The 25910-nt window shown below is 46.6% G+C and overlaps 1 protein-coding gene across 4 annotated transcripts in view; it reads left to right on the top strand.

Annotated features, from left to right (window-relative positions):
• The first annotated feature begins 1510 nt into the window (after window positions 1–1510).
• NDUFAF1 (NADH:ubiquinone oxidoreductase complex assembly factor 1) overlaps window positions 1511–25910 on the top strand; it is a 36417-nt gene continuing 12017 nt past the window's right edge. Inside the window, exons 1-3 of one of the 4 annotated variants that reach the window (XM_062205665.1) lie at window positions 1511–2223; window positions 18030–18279; window positions 24840–25491. In XM_062205665.1, coding sequence (XP_062061649.1) covers window positions 24916–25491 — 576 coding nt within the window. In that variant the 5' untranslated portion in view covers window positions 1511–2223; window positions 18030–18279; window positions 24840–24915. Of the gene's footprint in view, window positions 2224–18029; window positions 18280–18322; window positions 18344–19969; window positions 20125–23558; window positions 23698–24839; window positions 25492–25910 lie in introns of those variants that run through there. The other 3 variants (XM_062205668.1, XM_062205666.1, XM_062205667.1) reach the window with 3 other exon arrangements.

Genomic DNA, 25910 nt, shown 5'->3' with positions numbered 1-25910 from the left:
CCTGAACAGTGCAAGTGACGGCAGAGGAGAATGCACCTGAGTTGCCTAGAAGACGAGTGGAGGAAGGGTGTACCAAGCGGAGAGCATCGTGGGCAAAGACCTAGCAATAATAATAAAGTTGGGTTCAGGGTACTGGAAGTTCATTGTGTGTGGGGATGACGAGAGAGAGGAGGCCAGGATGGGACGCAGCGGCCACATCATTCAGAGCCTATTTAGCTATATTAGGGAGTGTGAACTTCAGTATTGAGAGATTTAACCTGAAGAACGACATGGTTTAGGTCTGTTTTGAAAAGATGACTCTTGCGGCCGGCGCCGGGGCTCAACAGGCTAATCCTCCGCCTAGCGGCGCCGGCACACTGGGTTCTAGTCCCAGTCGGGGCACCGGATTCTATCCCGGTTGCTCCTCTTCCAGTCCAGCTCTCTGCTGTGGCCCGGGAAGTCAGTGGAGGATGGCCCAGGTCCTTGGGCCCTGCACCCGCATGGGAGACCAGGAGAAGCACCTGGCTCCTGGCTTCGGATCAGCGCGGTGCGCCAGCTGGCTGCGGCGGCCATTGGAGGGTGAACCAACGGATAAAGAAAGACCTCTCTCTCTCTCACTGTCCACTCTGCCTGTCAAAAAAAAAAAAAAAGAAAAAAGAAAAGATGACTCTGGCTGCAGCGTGACTAATGGGTTAGAAGGCAGAGAGACTATGGGCAAGGAGACCAATTGGGCTGTTGGTGTCTTCTTAGCCTGAAATTATGGTATCCGTAACTAAGGAAACAGCAGTGGGAATGGATAGGAGAGGATAGATTCTGGATCATTGGGAAGGCAGACCCTGCAGGTTTTGGACCTTAGTTAAAGGAGAAGTAAGGAAGGAGAGGCCTCAGACATGGGTGATGTTCAGATCCTCATTTAGAGCCATTCATCAAGATTTAAAAAAAAAAAAAAAAACCTCAGAAGAAGGTTTGAGGGGCTCGTGTTCTATACTTGTTGAGTTTGAGGTCATCTGCTCCAAAAGTGATTTATTTGCAGGCTGTGGAATATAGAGAGCATAAGAAATAATATTTTGAAATTGGTCTCATCTCTTTTTGAGTCCATCAATTCATTTATTCTGGTAGTGAACTTGGAATGAGGCTCCATCCCCCTAGAGTTGTTGAGTCCTTGCCATGTCTCTCTTTTCCCCTTTTGCTCGATGGGCAGTCTTCTGATTTAGGGTAATTTGACTTACAATTTTTCTGCTTTATGTTGATGAGAAAGCAATTCCGTAGAAACCATACTTGGGACTTTGAATCTTGATCATTTCCAGGGCCAGTGATGTGTGGTTTGGTACTCTCATGGTGCTGGGAAGTGGCAGTGAACCCCTGTTCCTGGTAAGCCACGGGATCATGAGGGTGAACAACTAATATCCTCTGGTCTACTGTGTTGCTAGGCTGTGATGCTCAGTAGGTTAGTTGTACTAAACCTACTTCATTTAAGAAAAAAAAAGATTTATTCACTTATTTGAGAGGTAGAGTTAGAGAGGGAGAGACAGAGAGAAAGGTCTTCCATCTGCTGGTTTGCTCCCCAAATGGCTGCATGGCTGGAGCTGGGCTGATCTGAATCCAGGAACCAGAAGCTTCTTCCGGGTTTCCCATGCTGGTGAGGGGCCCAAACACTTGGGCCATCTTCTGCTTTCCCAGACCATAAGCTGAGAGCTGGATTGGAAGAAGAGCAGCTGGGACAGGAACTGGCGCCCATATGGGATGCCAGTGCCACAGGTGGCGGCTTAGTCCACTATGCCATAGCACTGGTCCACTAGGATATTTTCCATTTATGTTGGGACTTTAGTCCCATCATAAGTCAAAGAGTATCTGTATAAATTTTATTTTCTCCGCTAAGTTACAATACATATTACAAATGTGCATGCTTTAAAATAATAAGAAAAAAGTCAATATAGAAAAATCCCTGGAACTAAACACTTAACCCAGATGTCCAGTTTGCTGCCACTTACTTGAAAAGGGCTGATCATCAGGATTATGGTGGAAAAAAAAAAAAAACAACTAAAAGGCCAGCTAACTGTGTACTCCAGAATAGCTTTCCAACACCTAGACTGCTCTAGCCCAACATATTGGAACTGAGCCAAGATGACCAGGCTAGCCTTCCTATTTCTAGCCACCCTGAAGCCGGAGCGCTTTTGTGATGACCCTCTTTAAATGTGTTACATCAAAGAAAGTCATAACGACCCTGGACTGGAGTTAAGAAAGGTATGTTTCTTTTTTAAAAGATTTTTATTTATTTATTTAAGAGTTATGGGGCAGTAAGGTGGGGGCAGGGGGGATAGGAAGGTCTTCCATCCACTGGTTCACTCTCCAAATGGCCGCAACGGCCAGGGCTGAGTCAAGAGCTTCATCTGGGTTTCCCATTTGAGTGCAGGGGCCCAAACACTTAGGTCATCTTCCACTGCTTTCCTAGGTGCAACAGCAGGGAGCTGGATCAGAAGTGGAGCAGCCAGGACTTGAACTGGTGTCCATATGGGATGCCAGTGCTAGCTTTACCCGCTATGCCACAGTGCTGTCTCCAAAAGTTATGTTATTTTAGTGAAATCTGCTGATTCTGATTTTTTTGTGTGTGCAGTGTCCCTCCCTCCCCCAAAAGGCATAGAAAAGAGATTTTCCATTTGCTAGTTCACTTCCCAAATACCCACAACAGCTGAGGCCGGGCCAGGCCTAAGGAAGAAGCACGTAACTCAACCTGGTCTCCCACCAAGTAGCAGGGACCAAAGTACTTGAGCCATCATTTGCTGCCTCCCAGAGTGTACATTAGCAGAAAACTGGATTGGAAACAGGGTAGCTCAAACCAAACACTCCAATATGGGCTGCCACATCCTAAGCAGAGAGTTAACTGCTGCATCAAATGCTTGCCCCCTGCCCTCAGTCCTCTGACCCCTTGTTCTTGATTTCTTGTGACTGTAAGCTGTGGAAGACCCTTGTTGGCTGCCATCTGTTCTGCCCCAGGAGGTGCTGTGTTCTATTAATCATCTGCATAGTTCTCTGACGGTCAGTCCTTGATGTCACAATGACCTTTCCATTCATAATAATTGGCATCTACCTAGCTCATGGCCGTGAGTGCCACCACCTGGTCCCTGGTTTCAAGGTCCAATCACCCCCTTGCTGTTAAAGCCTAGGGTTGTAACAGCCTGTCCTGCAGTTAACCCTGGCCTGCATAGAAGCAACACTGCACTTTTACAGATGCTGGGGCACCTCTTGCCGACACATTCCTTGTGGCCTTGGTAAATGGAACATAATCATTTAGTGGGTTTCATGCCCTTGTACATCCACTCCAGTTGCTCAATTCTGAGCTTTCTAAGTCCCTTCCTATACCATCCGACTTGGCAGCTCTGAGCTTTTTTACCTCATGTGGGCTGTACAGTTTCCCATGCTTTTAAATGACAGTGTACTGGCAAACTTGAAAATCTTGCAGTGGTTGGCCAGGTGATAGATCTTGTGTCTCGTAAAAGTGTTCCCCTATGAATGCTCTTCCTTATCCAGTCCTACAACTCGGTCTTGTTGATCAAGCACCCTCAGGATGCAGTCTTCTGTTACTTTCCCAGCTCCTGCCTTCACAGGCTTGGGTAGTTCTTGCCGTTCCTTTGGGATATAGTCCCTTTCCTCCCTTTTCAGGCCCAGTATGTCCCCTATTGGGCTATGAGGTGAATTAATCCTAGTTATGTTTAGAGACCAGCAGGGAGATAAGGGCTGACTGTGAGAGGGGACAAGGGCACATGCAGTCTTGCAGGACCGGGCCTCTCTACTGTCTGCAAGGAGGAGAGGAGTGCTGGATGCTGGGCCAGGTCTGCAACTTCAGAGGGGTCAGGAGCATCTGGGCATCAAGATCTTTAGAGGCATTACCCAGATATTCCACTCTGTATGTTTGTATGTATCTGTCTATTTTTAAAAAGATTTATTTATTTATTTGAAAGGCAGAGGAAGAGAGAGAGAGAGAGAGAGAGAGAGAGAGAGAGAGAGAAAGTCTTCCATCTGCCAGTTCACTCCTCAGATGGTGCTATGGCCAGAGCTGTGCTGATCCGAAGCCAGGAGCCAGGAGCTTCTTCCAGGTCTCCCGTGTGGGTGCAGGGGCCCAAGGACTTGAGCCATCTTCTACTGCTTTCCCAGGCCATTGCAGAGAGCTGAAAAGGAAGTGGAGCAGCCAAGACTTGAACTGGTACCCATGTGGGATGCAGGCACTGCAGGCGGCAGCTTTACCTGATATGCTGCAGCGCCAGCCCTGTATCTATCTGTTTTTAAGGCCAAATGACAGAGGGAAAAGAGATCATCTATCTGCTGGTTCACTTCCTCGGTGCCCATGATAGCCGGACCTGGAGCTGGGCCAGGTTGAAACCAGGAGCCAAGAACTCCATCCAGGTCTCCCAAATAGGTGGCAGGAACCCAAGTACTTGAGCCATCATCTACTTCCTCCTAGGGTGTATTAGCAGGAAGCTGGATCAGAAGTGGAGGTGAGACTTGATGCCAGGCACTTCTGTATGGGATATGGGCATCCTAAGTGGGGCTTTAACCCACTGTGCCACCACACTTACCCCCTTACTCTTCTTTTGTGATCCTCTCGGCTTGTAATACTGCTTTCTCTGGATTCTGTTCCTACCTCTGTGGCCACTCTTTCTCAGGCTTTTCCAGTTTCTTCTTCATCAGGTTGTCCTTTGAATCTTGGTTTTCTATTGCTGTGGTTTGAATGTCTCCTCAAAAACTCATGTTGAGGGGCCAGTGTTGTGGCATAGTGGGTAAAGCCACCACCTGTGATGCATCCCATATGGACACTGGTTTGAGTCCTGGTTGCTCCTTTTCCCATCCAGCTCCCTGCTCATGTCTTGGAAAAGGCAGCAGACGGTGGTGCAAGTTCTTGGGCCCCTGACACTCACCTGGGAAATCTGGGTGAAGCTCCTGGCTCCTGAATTCCGCTTGGCTCAGTCCTGGCCATCTAGTGAGTGAACCAGCAGATGGAAGATCTCTCTCTGTCTCTCTCTCTTTATAAGTCTGACTTTCAAATAAATAAATAAATCTTTAAAAGAAAAACCCTCATGTTTAAATTTAATTGCCAATTTAACAGTATTAACAGATGGGATATCTAAGTGGTGATTAGCAAATTACCAATTCACAGGAGTGGGTTAGTTGTCTTAGGAACAGGTTCCTGATTTTAAAAAGGATGCATTTGGTTTGATTTGCTTCTGAATCACAATGCTCGCATGATTTTGTGCTGTTCGTGATGCAGGTTGGAGGCCCTTGCCAAACGCAGACCGCAGGCTCTGGGGTTGCCCAGCCTCCAGAGCAGTGAGTCAGATATGTGACTTCCCTCACTAACACTCTGCCTCTGATATTTTGTTACAGCAGCAGACAGTGGACTAACACAGTGTGTCCTCTGTCAGCCTGCATGCTCTCCTGCTTCCATTCACCCTCTGGCACTCAAACGTATACTGAATGATTAGAATTAGAAAGACTGGGGCTTGAATTCTTCTGTGCTAATATGATCCCCAAGACAGTATAACCTGCCAGTTCTGCTCTCTGGGTCTCCAGATGAGTCAACAGATCTACTGTCTATTCCTTTCTCTTTGTCCCATCAAAACTCATGTAGCCAAACTCATCTCCAAGCTTGCTCCTCCTCTTTCACTCATTACATTAATCATTGTCCTTCCAGTTATCCAATCTCACTCCCTGCTATCCTTCCCCAAACTCTCCCTCAGATGCTTCCTAAGCCTCAAGATTCTGCCTCAGAGCATCTCTGTCTCCCCTTCCTCCATCCCCATGCTGCTCGTTTGTTTAATACTCTCTGCAGTGTGTATTACATTAATCTCCTTACCTTCTCCTCAATCTCTAGCATGTCTTGTCCCCTAAAACCATCATGTGACTTGCTCTTAGAGAACATTTTAAGAAGTTATATCTGACCTATATTTCTCCTGTCTGTGAGCTTGGTGTGTATGGTCTGGCCCAGGCCACTTTGACAATACTATTTTTCAACCTGTGAGTGAAAATCTATTTTCAGGCCATGAAGTCAATTTGGTGAGTTGGAAATAATTTTATTTTTTAAAAAATTATTTCCATTTTATTTGAAAGGCAGACACACACACAGTGAGAGAGAGAGAGCGAGAGTGAGAGCAAGAGAGAGAGAGAGAGAGATCTTCCATTCCCTGGTTCACTCTCCAAATGCTACAACAGGCAGGTATGGGCCAGACCAAAGCTAGGAGCCTGGAATTCCATCTAGGTCTCCCAGATGGGTAGCAGGGACCCAAGTACTTGAGTCTTTACCTGCCACTTCACAATGTATATGAGCAGGAAGATGGATTGAGTGCAAAGGTTGGACCCAAACACAGGCACTATGATTTGGGATGTGGGTATCTGAAGCAGCATCTTAACTGTTGTGCCAAAGAACCTACCCCACAATCATTTAAAATGTAATAGGCTGGCATTGTGGGGTAGCGGGTAAAGCCACTGCCTGTAATGCCCCAGTTTGAATCCAGGCTCCACTTCTGATCCAGCTCCCTGCTAATGTGCCTGGGAAAAGCAGCAGATGGTGGCCTAAGAGCTTGGGCCTCTGCACCCATGAGGGATACCCAGAAGAAGCTCCTGGTTTCAGCCTGGCCCAACCCTAGCTGCTGTGGCCATTTGGGGAGTGAACCAGTGGATGGAAGAGTCTCTCTCTCTCTCTCTCTCTGTAACTGTGTCCTTCAAATAAATAAAAATAAATCTAAAAAAATGTAATAGAATTGAAACTATTGGAGTATATTACATGTAGTAGTGGAAGTACTGTATGGGTCATTCATATATTACATAGTTGAGGACAGCTAAGTTTTGCTGCTGTAACACCACCAAAATCTCAGTGGCTTAACCGCGCAAAGATTATTTTTCACTCATGCACAATCTGCTGTGAATCTCAGAGATGCTCGAGGGCAACTGTTTTCTACTTGTTAGCTTAGCTGTGCAGTGTACTTAGATCCTGTAGCACCTCAGTCTCAATATATACTTTATTTTGAAGGATTTGTTTATTTGAAAGAGTTAGAGAGGTAGAGACAGAGACAGAGAGGGGGGGGGGTCTTCCATCTACTGGTTCACTGCCCAGATGGCTACAATGGCTGGAGCTGGGCCAGTTCAAAGTCAGGAGCCAGGAGCTGCTTTCGGGTCTCCCACGTGAGTGCAGGGGCCCAAGGATTTTGGCTATTTTATACTGGTTTCCCAGCCCATAGCAGAGAGCTGGATCAGAAGAGGAGCAGCCAGGACTAGAACCAGCACCCGTATGAGATGCTAGTGCTTTGGGCTGGGGCATCAGCTCTGGCCCCTCAATAAACAGCTTCACAATCACTGCTGCATGGCAAGAGAACACTGGGTGGTCTGCAACCTGAAATGAAATGCCTTGGCCCAGAATCGATACATGTCACATCTGCTCGTAATCTCTTGGCAAGAGCTTGTCACGTGACTTTCTAATTGTAGGGAGGTAAAGAAGTATAATCCTACAATATTCCTAGAGAGAGAAAAATAGATTTTGGTGAGCCCTAGACAATTCTACCATATGTATTTTTATATATGCTAGTAATAGTAAATTGCATTTCTTAATGTGGATCACAGGAAAAAAAAATCCTTGAGAAACTGCTATGTTGTTTCCTTCTCTGCTCTCACCACACCACATAATCCAGAGGAATTCATGAAGCTTACCAGATCTGCATTCAGAGGCCAATCTTCCACCTCTTTGGATCTTTGAATTTGATCAGGATCACCTAACATCACTGAACTTTGTTCTCCTCAGGGGAGAGAGAGGGAAGTAACATATGTCTTAAAAGATTGTGGTGAGGCATGAGAGACCTGGTATGCTAAGTGTTTGGTGGGAGTGTAAATTAGTGTAACTGTTTCGGAAAACAATATGGAGGTTCCTCAAAAACTTGAAATAGAACAACCATATGATCTGCTGGGTATATATGCAAAGGAAATGAAATCAGTACATTGAAGTGATATCTGAGCCCCATGTTCCTTGCAGCATTATTCATAATAGTCAGGTATGGAATCAACCAAAGTGTCTACCAAAAGTTAAATGAATAAAGAAAATACATGTTCATATATACCATAGACTACTATTCAGCCTCAAAAATGAAGAAATCTGGCCGGCGCCGCAGCTCAACAGGCTAATCCTCCGCCTTGCGGCGCCGGCACACCAGGTTCTAGTCCCGGTCGGGGCACCGATCCTGTCCCGGTTGCCCCTCTTCCAGGCCAGCTCTCTGCTGTGGCCAGGGAGTGCAGTGGAGGATGGCCCAAGTCCTTGGGCCCTGCACCCCATGGGAGACCAGGAGAAGCACCTGGCTCCTGCCATCGGATCAGCGTGGTGCGCCGGCCACAGCGCGCCTACCGCGGCGGCCATTGGAGGGTGAACCAACGGCAAAAGGAAGACCTTTCTCTCTGTCTCTCTCTCACTGTCCACTCTGCCTGTCAAAAAAAAAAAAAAAAAAGAAATCTTCTCTTTTGTGACAACATGTATGAAACTGGAAGACATTATATTAGGTTAAATAAGCCAAACACAGAGAGACAAATGCAATGTGCTCTCATTTATATGTGGCATCTAAAAATGTCAAATTTATAGTAGCAGACTAGAATAGTTGTTAGAACATGCTGAGGTCAAAGGTCATAAAAGTTCAGTTATTCAGGATGGTCTGTTGTACAAGATGATGACTTTAGTTAACACCACATTATACACTTGATTTCTAGTAGAGTAGGAGTAAATCATTCTTACCACAAATGAATATGTGAAGTTAAAAAAGGAAGCAGAGGGGTGGGTATTTGGCCCTGTTGGTAAGATGCTAGTGTCCTGCACTGGAGTTCTTGAGTTTGACTCCTGGCCAGGGCTCCTGATTCCAGCTTCCTGCTAATGCAGACCCAGGAGACAGCAGTGATGGCTCAAACAATTGGGTCCCTGCCACCCATGTGGGAGACTTGTATTGAGTTCCCACCTCCCAGCCTTGACCCACTCTATTTCTGGCCATTGTGGGCATTGGGGAAGTGAACCAGCAGGTGTGAGCATTCTCTCCCCACTCCCAAATGAGTGACAATGAGAAATAAAGAGCAGACACTCAAACAGATATTTATATATCCATGCTCATAGTAACATTATTCACAATAACCAAGAGGTAGAAGCTACCCAAAGCCCATTTATGGACGAATGGATGAGCAAAATGTGATATATTCAGACAATGGAATATTATTCAGCCACAAAACTGAAGGAAATTTTGATACAAATTACAACATGGATGAATTTTGGAGACAGTTTATGCCAAATGAAATAAACCAGACACAAAAGGGCAAATGTATGATTCCACTTATATGAGGTACCTGTAATGGTTAACTTTGAAGACATAAAAAGTAGAATGGGTGATGACTGACATCATATATAAGAATGTTAATTGTTAAATTAACAACAAGAGTTACTGTGCGCTAACTTCCCATGCAGGACTTCTGTCCTCAATGAGTTGTATTATGAGAATTAACTATAAAACTTGTTCTTAGTTTGTGTATGTGTGTGTGCAAATCATTGAAATTTTTACTTAGTATAGAGTTGGTCATCTGTGTATAAAGTTAATTGAAAATGAATCTTAATGGAGAATGGGATTGGGAATGGGAGATGGAGGAGGTGAGGAGAGAGTGGGGGTGGGAGGGTGGGTATGGTGGGAACAGTTACTATATTTCTAAAGTTGTACTTATGAAATTTGTACTCATTAAATAAAAGGTTTCTTTGGGGGAAAAAAAGTAGAATGGTACAAGGGATCTTCAAAAATTTCATGGAAAATGGGTATTATGAAAAAGTTATTCATGAATTTTGAATTTTTTCCACCAAAAAAAAACCTTAAACATTTTAAAAATTATTTATTTGAAAGAGAGAGCTGGGGCCAGCGCTGTGGTGCAGCAGGTTAATGCCCTGGCCTGAAGTGCCAGCATCCCATATGGTCGCCAGTTTGAGACCCAGCTGCTCCACTTCCAATCCAGCTCTCTGCGATGGCCTGGGAAAGCAATGGAAGTTGGCCCAAGTCCTTGGGCACCTGCACCCACGTGGGAGACCTGGAAGAGGCTCCTGGCTCCTGGCTTCAGATCGGCGCAGCTCCAGCTGTTGCTGCCAAATAGGGGAGTGAACCATCGGATGGAAGACCTTTCTCTCCTCTCTCTCTCTCTGCTTCTCTCTCTGCCTCTCCTCTATGTAACTCTGACTTTTGAATAAATAAATAAATCTTTTTTAAAAAATGAATCTTTATTCCCCAAATGACTGCAACCACCAGGACTGGGCTAGGCCAAAACCATAAACTGGGAACCCAGTCTGGTTTCCCCACATGTGTGTCTGGTACCCAAATATTTAAGCCATTATTTGTTATCTCCCAGGGTGTGTATTAGCAAGAAGCTGGATCTCAAGCAGAGCCAGGACTGAAACCTAGGTACTTCATTATGGGATGCAGATATTCCAAATGACATCGTAACCACTATGCCAACTGGTTGCCCCAAACTTACCTTTTAATTTCGTTTTCCCATGATTTTTTTTTTTTTCACCTATATCGTTTCCAAGGACTAAAGGAAGAGAGGAAGGGAAGTTGCTGTTTAATGGATATAGAGATTCAGTTTAAAATGACAAAAAAGTTCTGCAGGGCAGGCATTTGGCACAATGGTTAGGACACCACATGGGACACTCGCATCTCCTATCAGAGTGCCTGGGGTTGAATCCCAGCTCTGATTCTGATCCAGTTTCCTGCTAATACGCACCCTGGGAGGAAGTGGTGATGGCTCAAGGACTTAGGTTCTTGCCATCCACATAGAGACCTGGATTGAGTTCTGGGATCCTTGCATTGGCCTGACCCAGTCCTGGCCATTGTGGGTATTTGGGGAATAAACTAACAGGAGATCTCTCTCTCAATCTCTCTCTCTCTCTCTGTCTCTCTCACTCACTCCCTCCCTCCCTCCCTCTCTTCCCCTCCCTCCCTCCCTCTCTCTCCCCCCACCTCTCCCTCCCTCCTTCTCTCTCCCTCCCTCTCTCTGTGTGTGTTTCTGCCTTTCAAATAAGAAAGGAAAATGAGGAAACAAAGTTATGAAGTGAGTACTGTTGTTTTTGCACATGATATCGATATACCTAATACCACTGAACAGTATACTTGAAAGTGGTTTAAGGGCCAGCGCCGTGGCTCAATAGGCTAATCCTCCGCCTGTGGTGCTGGCACACCAGGTTCTAGTCTCGGTCAGGGTGCCAGATTCTGTCCCGGTTGCTCCTCTTCCAGTCCAGCTCTCTGCTGTGGCCCGGGAGTGCAGTGGAGGATGGCCCAAGTCTTTGGGCCCTGCACCCACATGGGAGACCAGGAGGAGCACCTGGCTCCTGGCTTCGGATCAGCGCGGTGCGCCGGCCGCAGCAGCCATTGAGGGGTGAACCAACAGAAAAGGAAGACCTTTCTCTCTGTCTCTCTCTCTCACTGTGCAGTCTGCCTGTCAAAAAAAAAAAAAGTGGTTTAAGTAGTAAATTTTATGATAGAGTAAAAAAAAAAAAAAAGCCAGCAAACAAACATTCGTGTAACCTGATCACTAATCTCCGTTGGATGGAATAATTTTATGATAGTAACAGTTGTCACTTCTTCCCTTCCAGGTTCACCCAGTTCATCCCCCGGGCTTTCCTTGGCCCCAGTTCCTACACCTGTAAATGATAATGGCAACTGCCTCATGGGCTTGTTTTGAATATTAAATGTGTTAACACATACAGAGTATTCAGAAAAGTGCCTGGCACCTCGTTCATATTCATTAAATATTGACTATTATTATCTTTATTCTGATTTTGAGAATTCAGTTTTTGTTCAATTTTATTTGGTAGGAGAGAGCAGACAGAGTATCCTTTCACTGGTTCACTCCCCAAATGCCTGCAACATCTGGGGCCACACCAGGTGAAAGCTGGGAGATAGTAACTCCATCCAGATCTCCCAAGAGGGAGTAGGGGCCCAACGTCTTGAGCCATTCCTTGCCACCTATCAAGGTCTGCATTGGCAGGAAGCTGGAAATGAGAGCAAAGCTGGGACTTCTACTCAGGTACTCTGATATGGCATCTAGACATCCCAACTGGCAACTTAGCCACTAGGCCAAATGTCCACCCCTGTGTTTCTTTTAATTTTCCCATGTTCTCCTTACTTTCATAAAATCAAGATTCTGTACAAGATGTTTAATAAAAGATTTCTCTCATAGGAACTCCAGACAGCTACAGTGAGGCCACATTTAGTCTGTTTGATACCATCCTTGGGAAGGGCTGTGCTGTGTTTTGTCTTGAACCACATGCACTCTCCTCTCTCGTTCATTAGGTGCATGGTGGGATAGGCACATAGCAGAGTGTAGCATGGTGAGAAATACCAGACTCTCTGGGGGGCCTTTCTCTGTCAATGCCCAGGGCCTTTTTGCAGAGCTTCTTTTTCTCCTCTGTCTGGAGAGTGGTGTTAACCCCTAGAGCCAGCCTCAGTGACCCTCAGGCTTCTGTCCCATGAGGTAGAGTACGATCTCTCATTTCAATAGGTGCCCCTATTCTGAAGAGGACAATCTGTCATTCTGACCATGAGTCCTGAAGACTGACCCTCGCCATAGCAGGTGAGCCTTGGAATATGTGAGGTGTTGGGAATGCTCCACTCCAGGCACTTCTACAGAGGCGCTTGGCCCAGAAAGTCGCCTTTTATGATACCATTAAGAAGGCAGTGGAACTAAAACAGGTGGCTTTATTTCAAAAGGAAAGTAGAAATCCTGTATTGGGATGCACAGCAGATTGAATGCTAAGTGAGGTTACAGGAAATGGTAGAAGTGGGTGAAGCCTCAAGAGGTGACCAAAGCTTGAGGAATCCCACATTTAGGGAATGAGGAAGAAAAAATGCAGAATAATTCTCTAATGGTGAAAAACCACACAAGCCATATTATTTGACTTTTGAGTGTTTAATCTGTAGAAAAAAATATACCTGGCTAATCCAGCTTCTCATATTTATTAATCTCTTGCTCTTAAAAGCTGACTGCTTTAGGAGTAACCCAATATGGCAACTACTAGCCACGTATGGCTATCTAAGCTAATTGAAATAGAATAAACTTAAAGTTCAGTCCCCCAATTATCCTAGCCACATTTCCTTTTTTATTAATTAATTAATTAATTTTTATTTGACAGGTAGAGTTATAGACAGAGAGAGAGAGACAGAGAGACCGAGAAAGGTCTTCCTTCCGTTGGTTCACTCTCCAAATGGCCACTACGGCCAGCACTGCGCCGATCCGAAGCCAGGAGCCAGGTGCTTCCTCCTGGTCTCCCATGCGGGTGCTGGGGCCCAAGCACTTGAGCCATCCTCCACTGCCTTCCCGGGCCACAGCAGAGAGCTAGACTGGAAGAGGAGCAACTGGGACTAGTACCCGGCACCCCAACTGGGACTAGAACCCGGGGCGTCGGCACCATAGGCGGAGGATTAGCCAAGTGAGCCATGGTGCCGGCCTCCATTTGACTTTCTACTACTTCTGCTGCAGGTTGCTTGTACCCTGATGTTTCAAGATGGAGATGTATCATTTCCAAGTTTTAGGTAATAATATGAGAGTGAAGGGGAAGGAAGGAAAAGACACATACCCATTGCCTTTTTTTAAAAAAAGAATTGTTTTATTTATTTGAAAGACAGAGCTACAGAGAGAGGTAGAGCCAGAGAGAGAGAGAGAGAGGTCTTCCATTCTGCTGGTTCACTCCCCAGATGACTGTGATGGCCAGAGCTGAGCTGATCTGATCTGAAGCCAGGAGCCAGGAGCTTCTTCCAGGCCCCCCACGCTGGTGCAGGGGCTCAAGGACTTGGGCCATCTTCTGCTGCTTTCCCAGGCCATCACAGAGAGCTGGATCAGAAGAGGAGCAGCCAGGACTCGAACAGGCGCCCATATGGGATGCTGGCACTGCAGGCTGGGGCTTTAACCTGCTGTGCCACAGTGCCCCCCTACCATTGCCTTTTAAGAAAACCTCCTAGAAGCTGTCACGTGCCATTTCTACTTCCATTGGCACCTGCAAGGAAAGCTGAGAAATGTGAACTGTATTCACGCCCACATAATATTCCATTACAATGCAAGAAATGAAGAACAAATATTAGCTAGCAACAAGCAGCTTTCCCTATTGGTCAACCCTTGAATGTGAAGGCGGGGTCAGGGAATGCCCTTCAGAAACTGAAGCTACTTAGTCTGCCTGAGCCTTGCAACCTGACAAGGTTTTGCCGAAAGCAGTTGAGGCTGAGGAGGTTTACAAAAGTGTGGCAAACACAATAGGTCATTCCTAACTCAAAAGTGGCAGGGGACTGTAACAGAGTCTCCGGGGCTGTGACTGTAATTGTGCAGGAGAATAAGCATCCTCAGTGTGAAGTGCGTGTTGTACTGACAAACTGGTGGAGAATGGAGAATGGGTAGGGTTTGGCCTGCATGGAGTCAACTAGGACAAGGACCACAGGCAGAGAACATGTCTGTGTTCTGGTATAGTTAGTGCCATCACCAAATGCCTGACCTCAGTGCTGCTGATAAAAATAGCCCCAGCAGAGGGACAAGTACTTCACTTTGTTCAATGGAAAATCTACTTGAACACTGCCATCTCACCAGCTTTTTATTTTTATTTTATGTTTTAAAAAAGATTTATTTTATTTATTTGAAAGAGTTAAGGAAAGAGAGAGGTCTTCCATCCACTGGTTCACTCCCCAAATGGCTGCAGTGGCTGAGCTGAGCTGATCTGAAGCTGGGAGCTTCTTCTGGGTCTTTCACATGGGTGCAAGGGCACTAACAGAGAGTTGGATTGGAAGCAAAGCAGCTGGGACTCAAACCAGTGCCCATGTGGGTTGCTGGCACTGTAGCTGGGGCTTTAACCCACTGTGCCACAGTGCCAACCCCTCACCAGCTTTAAAAAAAAATTATGTATTTATTGGAAAGAGGAGACAGACAGAACTTCTACCCATTGGTTCACTCTGAAGGTCAGGGCTGGGCAAGGCTGAAGCCAGGAGTTGGGAATGCTGTCTAGGTCTCCCAAGTGGGTGGCAGTGACTCAAATACTTGAGCCATCACCACTGCTCTTAGGGTACACATTATTAGGAAACTAGAATCAGGAGGAGAGCCTCAAACCCAGGTCCTCTGATATGGGATGTGGGTACCTTGATTGCCATGCTAAACTCCTGCCCACTGTGAGCTTATTTTATCTTTTTTTGTTTGTTTGTTTGTTTTGACAAGCAGAGTGGACAGTGAGAGAGACAGAGAGAAAGGTCTTCCTTTTTCCGTTGGTTCACCCCCCAATGGCCACTGTGGCCAGCGCACCACGCTGATCCGAAGCCAGGAGCCAGGTGCTTCTCCTGGTCTCCCATGAGGGCGCAGGTTGGGCCATCCTCCACTGTACTCCCGGGCCACAGCAGAGAGCTGGACTGGAAGAGGAGCAACCCGGACAGAATCTGGTGCCCCGACCAGGACTAGAACCTGGTGTGCCGGCGCCACAGGCGGAGGATTAGCCTATTGAGCCCCAGCTTATTTTAATGAAGCAGGAGTCTCCTCACTTGCTGGTCTGTGTCTGGCCTGCAGGAAAGGCTTCCTTACTAAGAGGAACTGTTCTGGGTAGTTGGTGTTGGATCTCAAGTCAAGCCCATTTCCTGTTGCAGATGAATAAATGTGCTTTCTCATTTGTCATTTCTCCTCCTATGAATTAGTTTGACGTGAAGTAATCCTCTGAGTTAAAGTTAGATCACGTTCTTGGATCAGCAAAGTGGAGGGCTAATGTGAATCTGTGGTGAGACCTCAATGCCTCCATGTTTGCCTTTTCATTTTATTTTAAGGTAACCTTTTCTGAATTTACTTCTTCACCGAGCCTGGATTTCATAATCTGATCATTCTTAGTCATGGAAGAAATTCTTTTTGTCTCATCAAGAGCTCGAATTGCTGTTGTGGCTTCTTGTCAGAACTATCACAGTATTTGTTGTTGTTGTTGGACTTTGTCACTACAGACCTTCCTAAATGTTTTCACGAAATTTGTCTTTGGCTTCTGAGGCAGTCCTCACTCTGTGTCTATATTCATGCAGGTTACTTTAGAAGATGTGTGTTTTTAAGCATGTGACAAAATTACTACCTCCAAGGTTTTTACCCTGCTGTTGAAGAGCTGAGCCTTGCACACATCAAACAATGAATAAGCAGTTTAGTGTTGTTAAAATCTAGTTTTCATTTGAACATAATTCATTGCCTGTGTGTTCAGCATAAGAGATAAATATGATAGGATGTCAGAAGGGAGCAACAATTTGAGATGGAAGCATTAGGGAAGTTTTTAAGGAGAACATAGGATTTACATGTGTTCCAAATAGGTGAAGTCAATATTGTCAATCAACAATTGGTTGCAAGTGATAGAAATCCAACTCATTAATTTAATTAAAATGAATTTGTCTGTGCTTAGAAACCAAAGACTAAATAGCCAAGCCATGGGAGGAGCATGGGCCTCAGGAACTACTATAACAGGCAACCTGAATACTAACTTCTCTTTAATTTTCCCATCTCCACCCCCGACCTACCTCTCTTTGTGTCTTGGTTTTATTTTTGCTTGCTGCAAACTAATTTCCTTCACAATATTAGCAGGAATCTCAGGAGCTAGCTAGCAGGGTTAAAAGAGTTATCCTTCAATTTTGGTTCTGAAAATCTTGAGACTAGCCTAATTTGGTAGGCCCTGATTGGCAGTGCAAAACAGGTGAATACTATTAGACCAATTGGTTGAAGGATAGAAAGAGGTCACATAAGCTTATGAAACCAAATGGTTGGGGGGGGGAGGGAGGGACTCTTAATTCTGATATGAAGAGGAATACAGTGTGGTTTAGGCAGATATCAGCTGGAATGAGAACTGGAAGATGCATATGAGTAGTGTAAATGGTAAATGGAGTCACAGAAGAGATGGAAGGCTTAGACTTCACATGGTGTTTAGCTTTGGATACCATGTTTTAAAAATGGAAATAGTTAAGCTGTTATGTGTACAGAGTAGGGCAGTCAGAAGTCTCAATGTGAATTGTATAAAGCTATGAGAGTGTCATTGAGTTTGGGAAGGAAGTAGAAATCAAAGTCAGCAAAGATAACTCAATAGGCTTTAGTGCGTTTGGGAGGAGGTTTTGAGAGAATCCAAGGGTAGCCAACGATTTCCAGCCTAGAAAGATGTGGGAATTTGCAGAAATAGGGAAGCTAAGAGGAGTTAAAATGGAGGAAAGGATACATTCAGTTTTAGACATATCAAATTTGAGATGCTGGTGAAGTGTATCCCACAACTGGAACTGCTACAAGGGGGCTGGAAAGGTGCGCTGGGGCTTAGGGAAAGACATAACCCAACTGTAGAGAACACATATTTGGAACTAGGAAAGAAGGCGGCACAGGCTAGGCACGGAGACTGCCTTCACTTAATGGTGTGGGAAGAGAAGTTAAGGAGGGAGACTGGGTAAGTTCGAAGAGCTAAGTGCAGTGTCTAGGCAAGTCAAAGCCGAATTTCAAGCCGGAAGAGGCGGTGTGGAAACTTGTGGTGGAAGAAACCGGAGAAGGCAGTTGTATGTGGTGAGCTCTTTCGGAATCTTGGAGAACAGCCAGTGTGCTAGGGGTTACAGTTCTTTCAAATTCACACTGAGCTCCCAGTTCCTGTCATCGCTAGTGAAAGGGAGAACAGCACAGTTGGCAACCCAGCTCATAGGAAGTGAGAAGGGAATGAGTAACACACAATGTTGGAAGTGCTCTCAGACGTGTGCGCCGGGCGGCGTGGGCGGCGCCGCGCAGCGGGATGGTAGAGGCCGTTAGGTCGGGGTGCAGTCCTGGTGCGTGGTGGGTCTCCAAGGGGTCTTCGGCAGTTTCAGCAGAGCCAGGACAACAGAGGGATTGTGGAGCTTGAAGAATATGGGAGGACCCCGGCACCCGGGGGTGGAGAGCGCTAGTACTAACTGGGTCCCATGTGTAAAATGCAGGGGTAGAGTTTGCAGCCTGCAGGCGGGATACAGGAATAGGAGGAGAAAAACTTCTCTAAATCCTATTTTCTCACACAGGTCAGAAAAGACCAGGAGCAGTGGTAGCCGGGCCTTTTGGGAGCTGGGTGGACCACAAGGTTCTGCGCGTCCAGCTCGGGGATCCTTGCTCCCCTTCCGGTACCTCCCCAGTAGGCCGGAACTATAGCGTCCTACCCTCTAGTTTGGTGCCGGAAGGGAAAAACAGATGGACCGACACGGGAAGAGTGGAGAACCGGACAATGAGGAGAGGCGGACTCCTAACCGGAAGTCACGCTAAAGCTTTGGCGAGGTGAGCCTTCGCAATTTGGCGGGTGGGACGTCCAGAATGTGGGAGGGCGGCAGAGCTCTGGCAGGTGAGGGGTTGAGCGGGCGGCCCCACCGGGGCTGGTGTCTGTCCTCCTGTGGATCAAATGTGGAGCTGTACTCCCGCCTTCAGAGTTAGTTTTACCTCTTACTTTGAGATTTCAGGTTATTTAATCTCGGGACCTCTGTTTCCTCGTGTTTGTTATTAGAATGATAATAGTAACGCCTCTTAGGGTTGGGGGCGTCCGTGAAAATACACTTAGGGCAGTTTCAAGGCATATAGTAAACCCTGGATTTACAATCTTTACTAATCGCTTCTAGCTGTCAAAACGGCCACTCGTGGCCCGGAATTGTTCTAGTTAATGGGTCTGATGCTATTGGTTTAAAAAAGCATTTATAATTAATTATAATACTGTTAAGGAAGTAATAACCCTTGAGGATTTGGGAAACAGATCCCGTCACCATACACACTGTCGGAGGCCTTTTTTCTTTGCCACAGAGCTTTTTTGCCTGTACGTGATTATATACTTGTAATGTTAGCATATATGCAAATTGGGTTCCTCTGCTGCTTAGTGTTGTAGCCTAAGCATGGCGTTCTTGAGAATAATTTTTATCGTACAGTACTCCATTTTCCCAAGTGCCAGTAAATGCAGAGGTAAAATTACCAGTGAGGGAAATTTGAGTGTTACCCATGCCAGGACCTCAGACCAACTGTTTGATTTTTTTTTTCTTTTTTGCTTCCCTTATGTTTTTTTGTTTTTGTTTTTGTTTTTGTTTGGCAGGCAGAGTTAGAGACAGAGAGAAAGGTCTTCCTTCCGTTGGTTCACCCTCTAAATGGCCGCTACGGCCGGCACTGCGCCAATCTGAAGCCAGGAGCCAGGTGCTTCTCCTGGTCTCCCATGTGGGTGCAGAGTCCGAGGACTTGGGCCATCCTCCACTGCCTTCCTGGGCCACAGCAGAGAGCTGGCCTGGAAGAGGAGCAACCGGGACTAGAATCCAGGGTGCGAGCGGAGGGTTAGCCAAGTGAGCCACGGCGCTGGCCCCTTCCCTTATGTTTTTAGTCTGTGTGAAAACATACTGTTTACGTGGCCTTTGTTTACTCAAAAAATGTTATTGAGCATCACAGTCCCTAAGGTTCAAGAAATCTGAAGAAAAAAAAAACAAAAACCGGCGCCGTGGCTCACTAGGCTAATCCTCCGCCTTGCGGCGCCGGCACACTGGGTTCTAGTCCCCGTTGGGGCGCCGGACTCTATCCCGGTTGCCCCTCTTCCAGGCCAGCTCTCTGCTATGGCCTGGGAAGGCAGTGGAGGATGGCCCAAGTGCTTGGGCCCTGCACCCCTTGGGAGACCAGGAGAAGCACCTGGCTCCTGGCTTCGGATCAGCACGGTGCGATTAGAGGGCGAACCAATGGCAAAAAGGAAGACCTTTCTTCTGTCTCTCTCACTGTCCACTCTGCCTGTCAAAAAAAAAAAAAAAACTGGCTAGGTTAGATAAAGGTAAAATGCTAATACTGTGTTACAGGTATGAGAGATGCAGGAGTTCCTAAGAGAATGTGAACAATGTCAGTAACCTCCAGAGACCACAAGGACCTTGCCTCTAGTTAAGCCAGTTTTTTGTTTTTTGTTTTGTTTTGTTTTTTTCTTTTCCAAATTTACCTTTATTTATTTGAGATGCAGTGGCTGGGGCTGGATGAGGTTGAAGCCAGGAGGCAGGAACTCAGTCCAGATCTCTCATGTGGATTGCTGGTACCCAATTACTTGAGCCATCACTGCAGCCTCCCAGGGTCTGCATTAGCAGGCAGCTGGAATAAGGAGCCAGGAGTCAAGCCCAGGTATTCCGTGCGGTGTGGGTGTCCTAACCTGTGTCTTCACTAGGCTAACCAACCACTCCAACAAGTTGGGACATCTCAGTAAGAAGGTGTTAGAAAGCACGTAGGGATTTAGGCTTGTTATGTGATTTGGGGATATTATGTTAGAGATGCTTCTCTGATTGGAAAGCTGGAAGTGAGGCTAATGCCATAATTGATCAAGATGCAGTAGTCACTTAACATTAGCCAGGATAGTAGACTGATCATTTTTGTGGTGTGAACATTTTTCTCCCTCCTTCCCTTCCTAATGGTGTGGCCTTAGGGGAGTGGACTAGTGGATGGAGGATTTCTCTCTCTCTCTGCATCTCTCTGTAACTATGCCTTTCAAATAAATTATTATTTTTGACTTTTTTTTAAAATTTTTTGACAGGCAGAGTGGACAGTGAGAGAGAGAGAGACAGAGAGAAAGGTCTTCCTTTTGCCGTTGGTTCACCCTCCATAAGAAAATAAAATAAAATGCCTGTCACAGGGGTGAGCCTTGTGGCACAGTGGGTTGCTGCCTGGGATGCATTAAGTCCCACCTCCACTTCTGGTCCAGTTTCCTGATACTATGCCTTAGAGGTAGAAGATGGACCAAATACTTGGGCTCCTGGTACCCACGTAGGAGGCCCAGATTGACTAAATCTGGGGCTCTTGACTTCTACCTGATCCAACCCTGTCTGGTGAAGGCATCTGAGGAGTAAAACAGTGGATAAAAGATCTGTCTCTTTGCCACTCTGCCTTTCAAAAAATTTTCAAACCAAACCCACAACAAAACAAACCTGCCATAGCTGGGAGGAACTGTGAACTCAATGCAGGTCTCCTAGATGGGTGGCAGAAAATCAGATCTCCCATCTACTGGTTCACTTCCCAAATGCCTTGCAACAGTTGAGGCTAGTCCTGGTTGGAAGCCATGAACTGGGAACTCAATCTAGGTCTCGCACATTGGTGCCAGCAACCCGGTTACTTGAGTCATCACTGCTCTCTCCATGGTCTGTATCTGTGGGAACTGGAGTCCGGAGCTGGAGCCAGGAATCAAGTCCGTGCACTATGATATGGGATGTGGGCATCTTAACTGCTTTGCTAGGCTAAACACATGTTCCTAAGAGTGGCATTGAAATGTCATGATGAAACTCTGCTTTTTATTCTATTTTGGAGGAGCTCAAATGACAGTGAAAGTTTGCTACTTTTTTTTTTTTTTTAAAGATTTATTTATTCGATAGGCAGAGTTACAGAGAGGCAGATGTTAGCAAAATGGTGGTCTTATCTATGGTGCGATCTACACCCCTGACACCATCCTAGGCTCCAGCCCCCGCTGCCATTGCTGGAAGCCAGGTGGCCACATGGCCCAACCACCGGTGTCAGCTCCACCCCCATCCTAATGGGATTAGCTGCACCTATTTCCCCTGCCTGCCCCCCCACCCCCCAGCAAAGTTTTAAAAGGACCTGTTCCTGAACACATGGCTCTCTTTCTCTCCATCTCCTGATCTTTCTCTCTGTCTCTTGATTTCCCTCTGGATCTCTCTCATGTTCTCCTCACTCTTTTCCTTCTTTGCCCCTTCCCTCCGGTCTGTTGGGTTTTCCTCAGTGAACCCTTTTCCCTTACTCTGGTGTTTGGTGTTTTTGTGCGGCCTTACAGCAGAGGTGGAGCGCAAGAGAGGTAAAGAGGTCTTCCATCTGCTGGTTCACTCCCCAGATGGCCACAACAGCCAGAGCTGGGCCAATCCAAAGCCAGGAGGTTTTTCTGGGTCTCCCAGATGGATTTGGGCCATCTTCTGCTTTCCTAGGCCTTAACAGTGCTGGATTGGAAGTGGAGCAGGCAGGACTCAAACGGGCGCCTATATGGGATACTGGCACTGCAGGTAGTGGCTTTACCCACTATGCCACAGTGCCGTCCCTGATTGCTACTCTTAAGAGAGGGCCTGGATTAGAAGTTCATTACAAATGACGACACTTGGGGCTCTGATCAGACTTACTGAATCTGAGCCCTCTTAGAGCTATCATTCCATCTGTTCTTCAAAAGAGCCTTTTTTTTTTTTTATAGAAAGTTTGAGCCTTTTTTTTTTTTTTTAAAGATTTATTTATTTATTTGAAAGTCAGTGTTACACAGAGAGGAGAGGCAGAGAGAGAGAGAGTGAGTTCTTCCATCCGCTGGTTCACTCCCAGCCGCAGTGGCTGGAGCTGCGCCGATCAGGAGCTTCTTCCGGGTCTCCCGTGCAGGGGCCCAGGAACTTGGGCCATCTTCTACTGCCTTCCTAGGCCATAGCAGAGAGCTGGATCAGAAGTGGGGCAGCCAGGGCTTGAACCGGTGCCCATATGGGATGCCAGTGCTTCAAGCCAGGGCATTAACCTGCTGTACCACAGCGCCGACCCCCCAAAAAAGAACCTTTTAAATTTTTTTTATTTGAAAGGCAGGCTCCTCTTCCAGTCCAGCTCTCTGCTGTGGCCCGGGAGGGCAGTGGAGGATGGCCCAGGTTCTTGGGCCCTGTACCCGCATGGGAGACCAGGAGGAAGTACCTGGCTCCTGGCTTCAGACTGGCGCAGCGCCGGCCGTAGCAGCCATTTAGGGGGTGAACCAACGGAAGGAAGACCTTTCTCTCTCTCTCTCTCACTGTCTAACTCTGGCAAAAAAAAAAAAAAAAAAAAAGGCAGAGTCACAGAGAGAGGGAGACACAAAGAGATTTTTGGTTTATTGGTTCACTCCCCAGATGGTCACAATGGCCAGGGCTGGGCCAGGCTGAAGCCAACAGCTAGGAACTTCATCTGAGTCTCCCCCATGGGTGACAGGAGTGCAAGTACTTGGGCCATCCTCCGCTGCTTTCCAAGACAGATTAGCAGAGAGCTGGATCAGAAGTAGAGCAGCAAGGACACCAACTGGCGTCCATATGGGATGCAGGCATCACAGGCAGTGACTTAACCCACTATGCCAAAAGAAACTCTTAAGATAGCTAGGGGAGGGGGCCAGTGCTGTGGCGTAGCAGGTAAATCCACAGTGCAGTGCTGGCATCCCATATGGGTGCCAGTTTGAGTCCCGGCTATTCCATTTTCAATCCAGCTCTCTGCTATGGCCTGGGAAAGCAATACAAGATGGCCCAAGTCCTTGGGCCCCTTCACCCACGTGGGAGACCTGGAAGAAGCTCCTGGCTCTTGGCTTTGGATTGGCCAGCTCTGGCCATTGCAGCCATTTGGAGAATGAATCAGCAGATGGAAGACCTCTTTTTCTCTCTCTGCCTTTGCTTCTCTTTCTGTGTAACTCTGACTTTCAAGTAAATAAATAAATCTTTAAAAATAAAAATCCAATGTTAAAATTGTTTTAGAGTTGGGGCCAACATTGTGGCATAGCAGGTAAAGCCATTGCCTGCAATGCTGGCATCCTGTATGGGCCTGGGTTCTTGTTCCAGCTGTTCCAGTTCTGATCCAGCTCCCTGCTAGTGGCCTGAGAAAAGCTGCAGAAGATGGCCCAGGTGCCGGGGTCCTGCACCCACATGGGAGACCTGTAAAGCTCCTAGATCCTGGCTTCAGCTTGGCTCAGTCCTGGCTGTTGTGGCTATCTGCCAGGTAAAATAGCACATGGAAGAGCTTTCTCTGTCTCTCCCTCCTTCCCTCCCTCTGTAACTGTGACTTTCAAACAAATAAATTTTTTTTTTTTTTTTTTTTGGACAGGCAGAGTGGATAGTGAGAGAGAGAGAGAAATAGAGAGAAAGGTCTTCCTTTTTTTGCCGTTGGTTCACCCTCCAATGGCCGCTGCAGCCGGTGCATCTTGCTGATCGGAAGCCAGGAGCCAGGTGCTTCTCCTGGTCTCCCATGCGGGTGCAGGGCCCAAGGACTTGGACCATCCTCCACTGCCTTCCTGGGCCATAGCAGAGAGCTGGCCTGGAAGAGGGGCAACCGGGATAGAATCCGGCACCCCAACCGGGACTAGAACCCGGTGTGCCGGCGCCTCAAGGTGGAGGATTAGCCTGTTAAGCCACAGCGCCGGCCTAAAACAAATAAATCTTAAAAAAGTTTTTGTTGTTGTTGTTGACACAACCTCTTGAGGTAGCTTTTGGCACATGCTTCAGTTACCTTTGGGTTGTTAGCTCCATGGAGATGGGGGTCTGTGGTTTTCATTTTCATTTTTTTTTAATTTGAGAGCCAGAGTTAAAAAGGTCTTCCATCTGCTGGTTCACTCCCCCAAATGGCTGGGGCAGGACTCATCTGAAGCCAGGAGCCAGGAGCTTTCTCTGGGTCTCCCACATGGGTGCAGGGGTCCAAGGACTTGGACCATCTTCCACCGCCTTCCAGGCCATTTGCAAAGAGCTGGATTGGAAGAGGAGCATCCAGGACACAAACCTGTGCCCATATGGGTTATCAGTGCCACATGTATGGTACTACCAATCTCCTCCTCAAGAAGTTGTGTCAGTTCAGGATCAACAACAACAAAAAGTTGTTTTTTTTTTTTTTTAAGGTTTACTTATTTGTTTGAAAGTCAGAGTTACATGTGGAGGCTTAACCTACTACACCACAGTGTCAGCTCTGTGTTTTCATTTTGGTTGTTTTTCCAATACATAATACAGTGCTCTTCTACTGGGCACTAAATAAATGTTTATTGAATTAGAAGGTAAGCTTGGGAGCTTTACAATACATGGTCTCTGCTGAACTTGAAATTGTGATACATTCATTTCTGCACTGGTAACTCTTCAATGTCTCTTCTATCATAGGTGGAATTGGGCTGTTTGCTGAAGCTTCCTCTCCTGGCTAGCCAGAGAGAATTTTACATTTTGACTTTATCTTACCATGGCATTGGTTCAAAAATTGCTGAATGGCGCTTACATTCTCAGAAAATGCCCAAAGGCGAGTGCTCTCTTCTGTCCATCTTTGAGCATTCGGTTTGCAGACTATTGTTCGAGTAGTCTTCAGAAGTCAGGGCCTGCTGCCAAGAAAGGCTCTTGGCTGAGGAAGTCTGAAGGGGGCTTGCAAGGACGTCATCAGAAGGAAGTTGCTGTGGATCTACCTTCTCCTGAGGAGAAGCCTGAAGTTAGCTTTGACAAAGCAATTGAAGATGAAGTAAAGGACCATTTTAAGCGTTTGAAGGATGAAATTGTGAATCATTGGATCGGGCCAGAAGGCCGCCCACTACATGAAGTCATGATGGAACAAGCCAAGGTTGTCTGGCAGTTCCGTGGGAAAGAAGATTTGGATAAGTGGGTAGTGACTTCTGATAAGACGATAGGAGGCAGGAGTGAAGTGTTTTTGAAAATGGGCAAGAATAACCAAAGTGCACTGCTCTATGGAACTCTGAGCTCCGAGGCACCTCAGGATGGGGAGAGTGGCCGGAGTGGGTACTGTGCAATGATATCTAGGATTCCAAGGGTAAGTGGGGCCCAGGAACCAGTCGTCTAGTGAACGGAGTTGAACTTTATGGTAGTACACAGTAGCACGGGTGGCGTTTGTTCTGTACATGGCAACACCTAGTGTATTGCCTATGTGTGGGATTACTGACTACTCAGCACAAGTGTCAAGTAGAAGCACATGAGGAGGAGTGACTTATTTCTGGAGTGGCTTTGGGCTAGGAAGAACATTGTTACATGTGAGGAATGCTGAGAGGGCATGATGACATTTGAAAGGTATCTGGAGAGATTGGCATCTTCTCCAGTGTTGATAGAGCCTAACCCCTGTAATGGCGAGGGGAATATACAGTCAGCCTGTGGAAATTTTTTTAAAGTTAGCTTTTGATTTTAGAATAGTTGCAGCCTTACAGAAAAACGGCAGGTGCAAAGTTGGCCAGGTTA

Source organism: Lepus europaeus, chromosome 11, assembly GCF_033115175.1.
Source record: "Lepus europaeus isolate LE1 chromosome 11, mLepTim1.pri, whole genome shotgun sequence".
NCBI lineage: Eukaryota > Metazoa > Chordata > Mammalia > Lagomorpha > Leporidae > Lepus > Lepus europaeus.
Note: the sequence above shows the minus strand (reverse complement) of the source record. Positions and strands in the feature narration are given on the sequence as shown.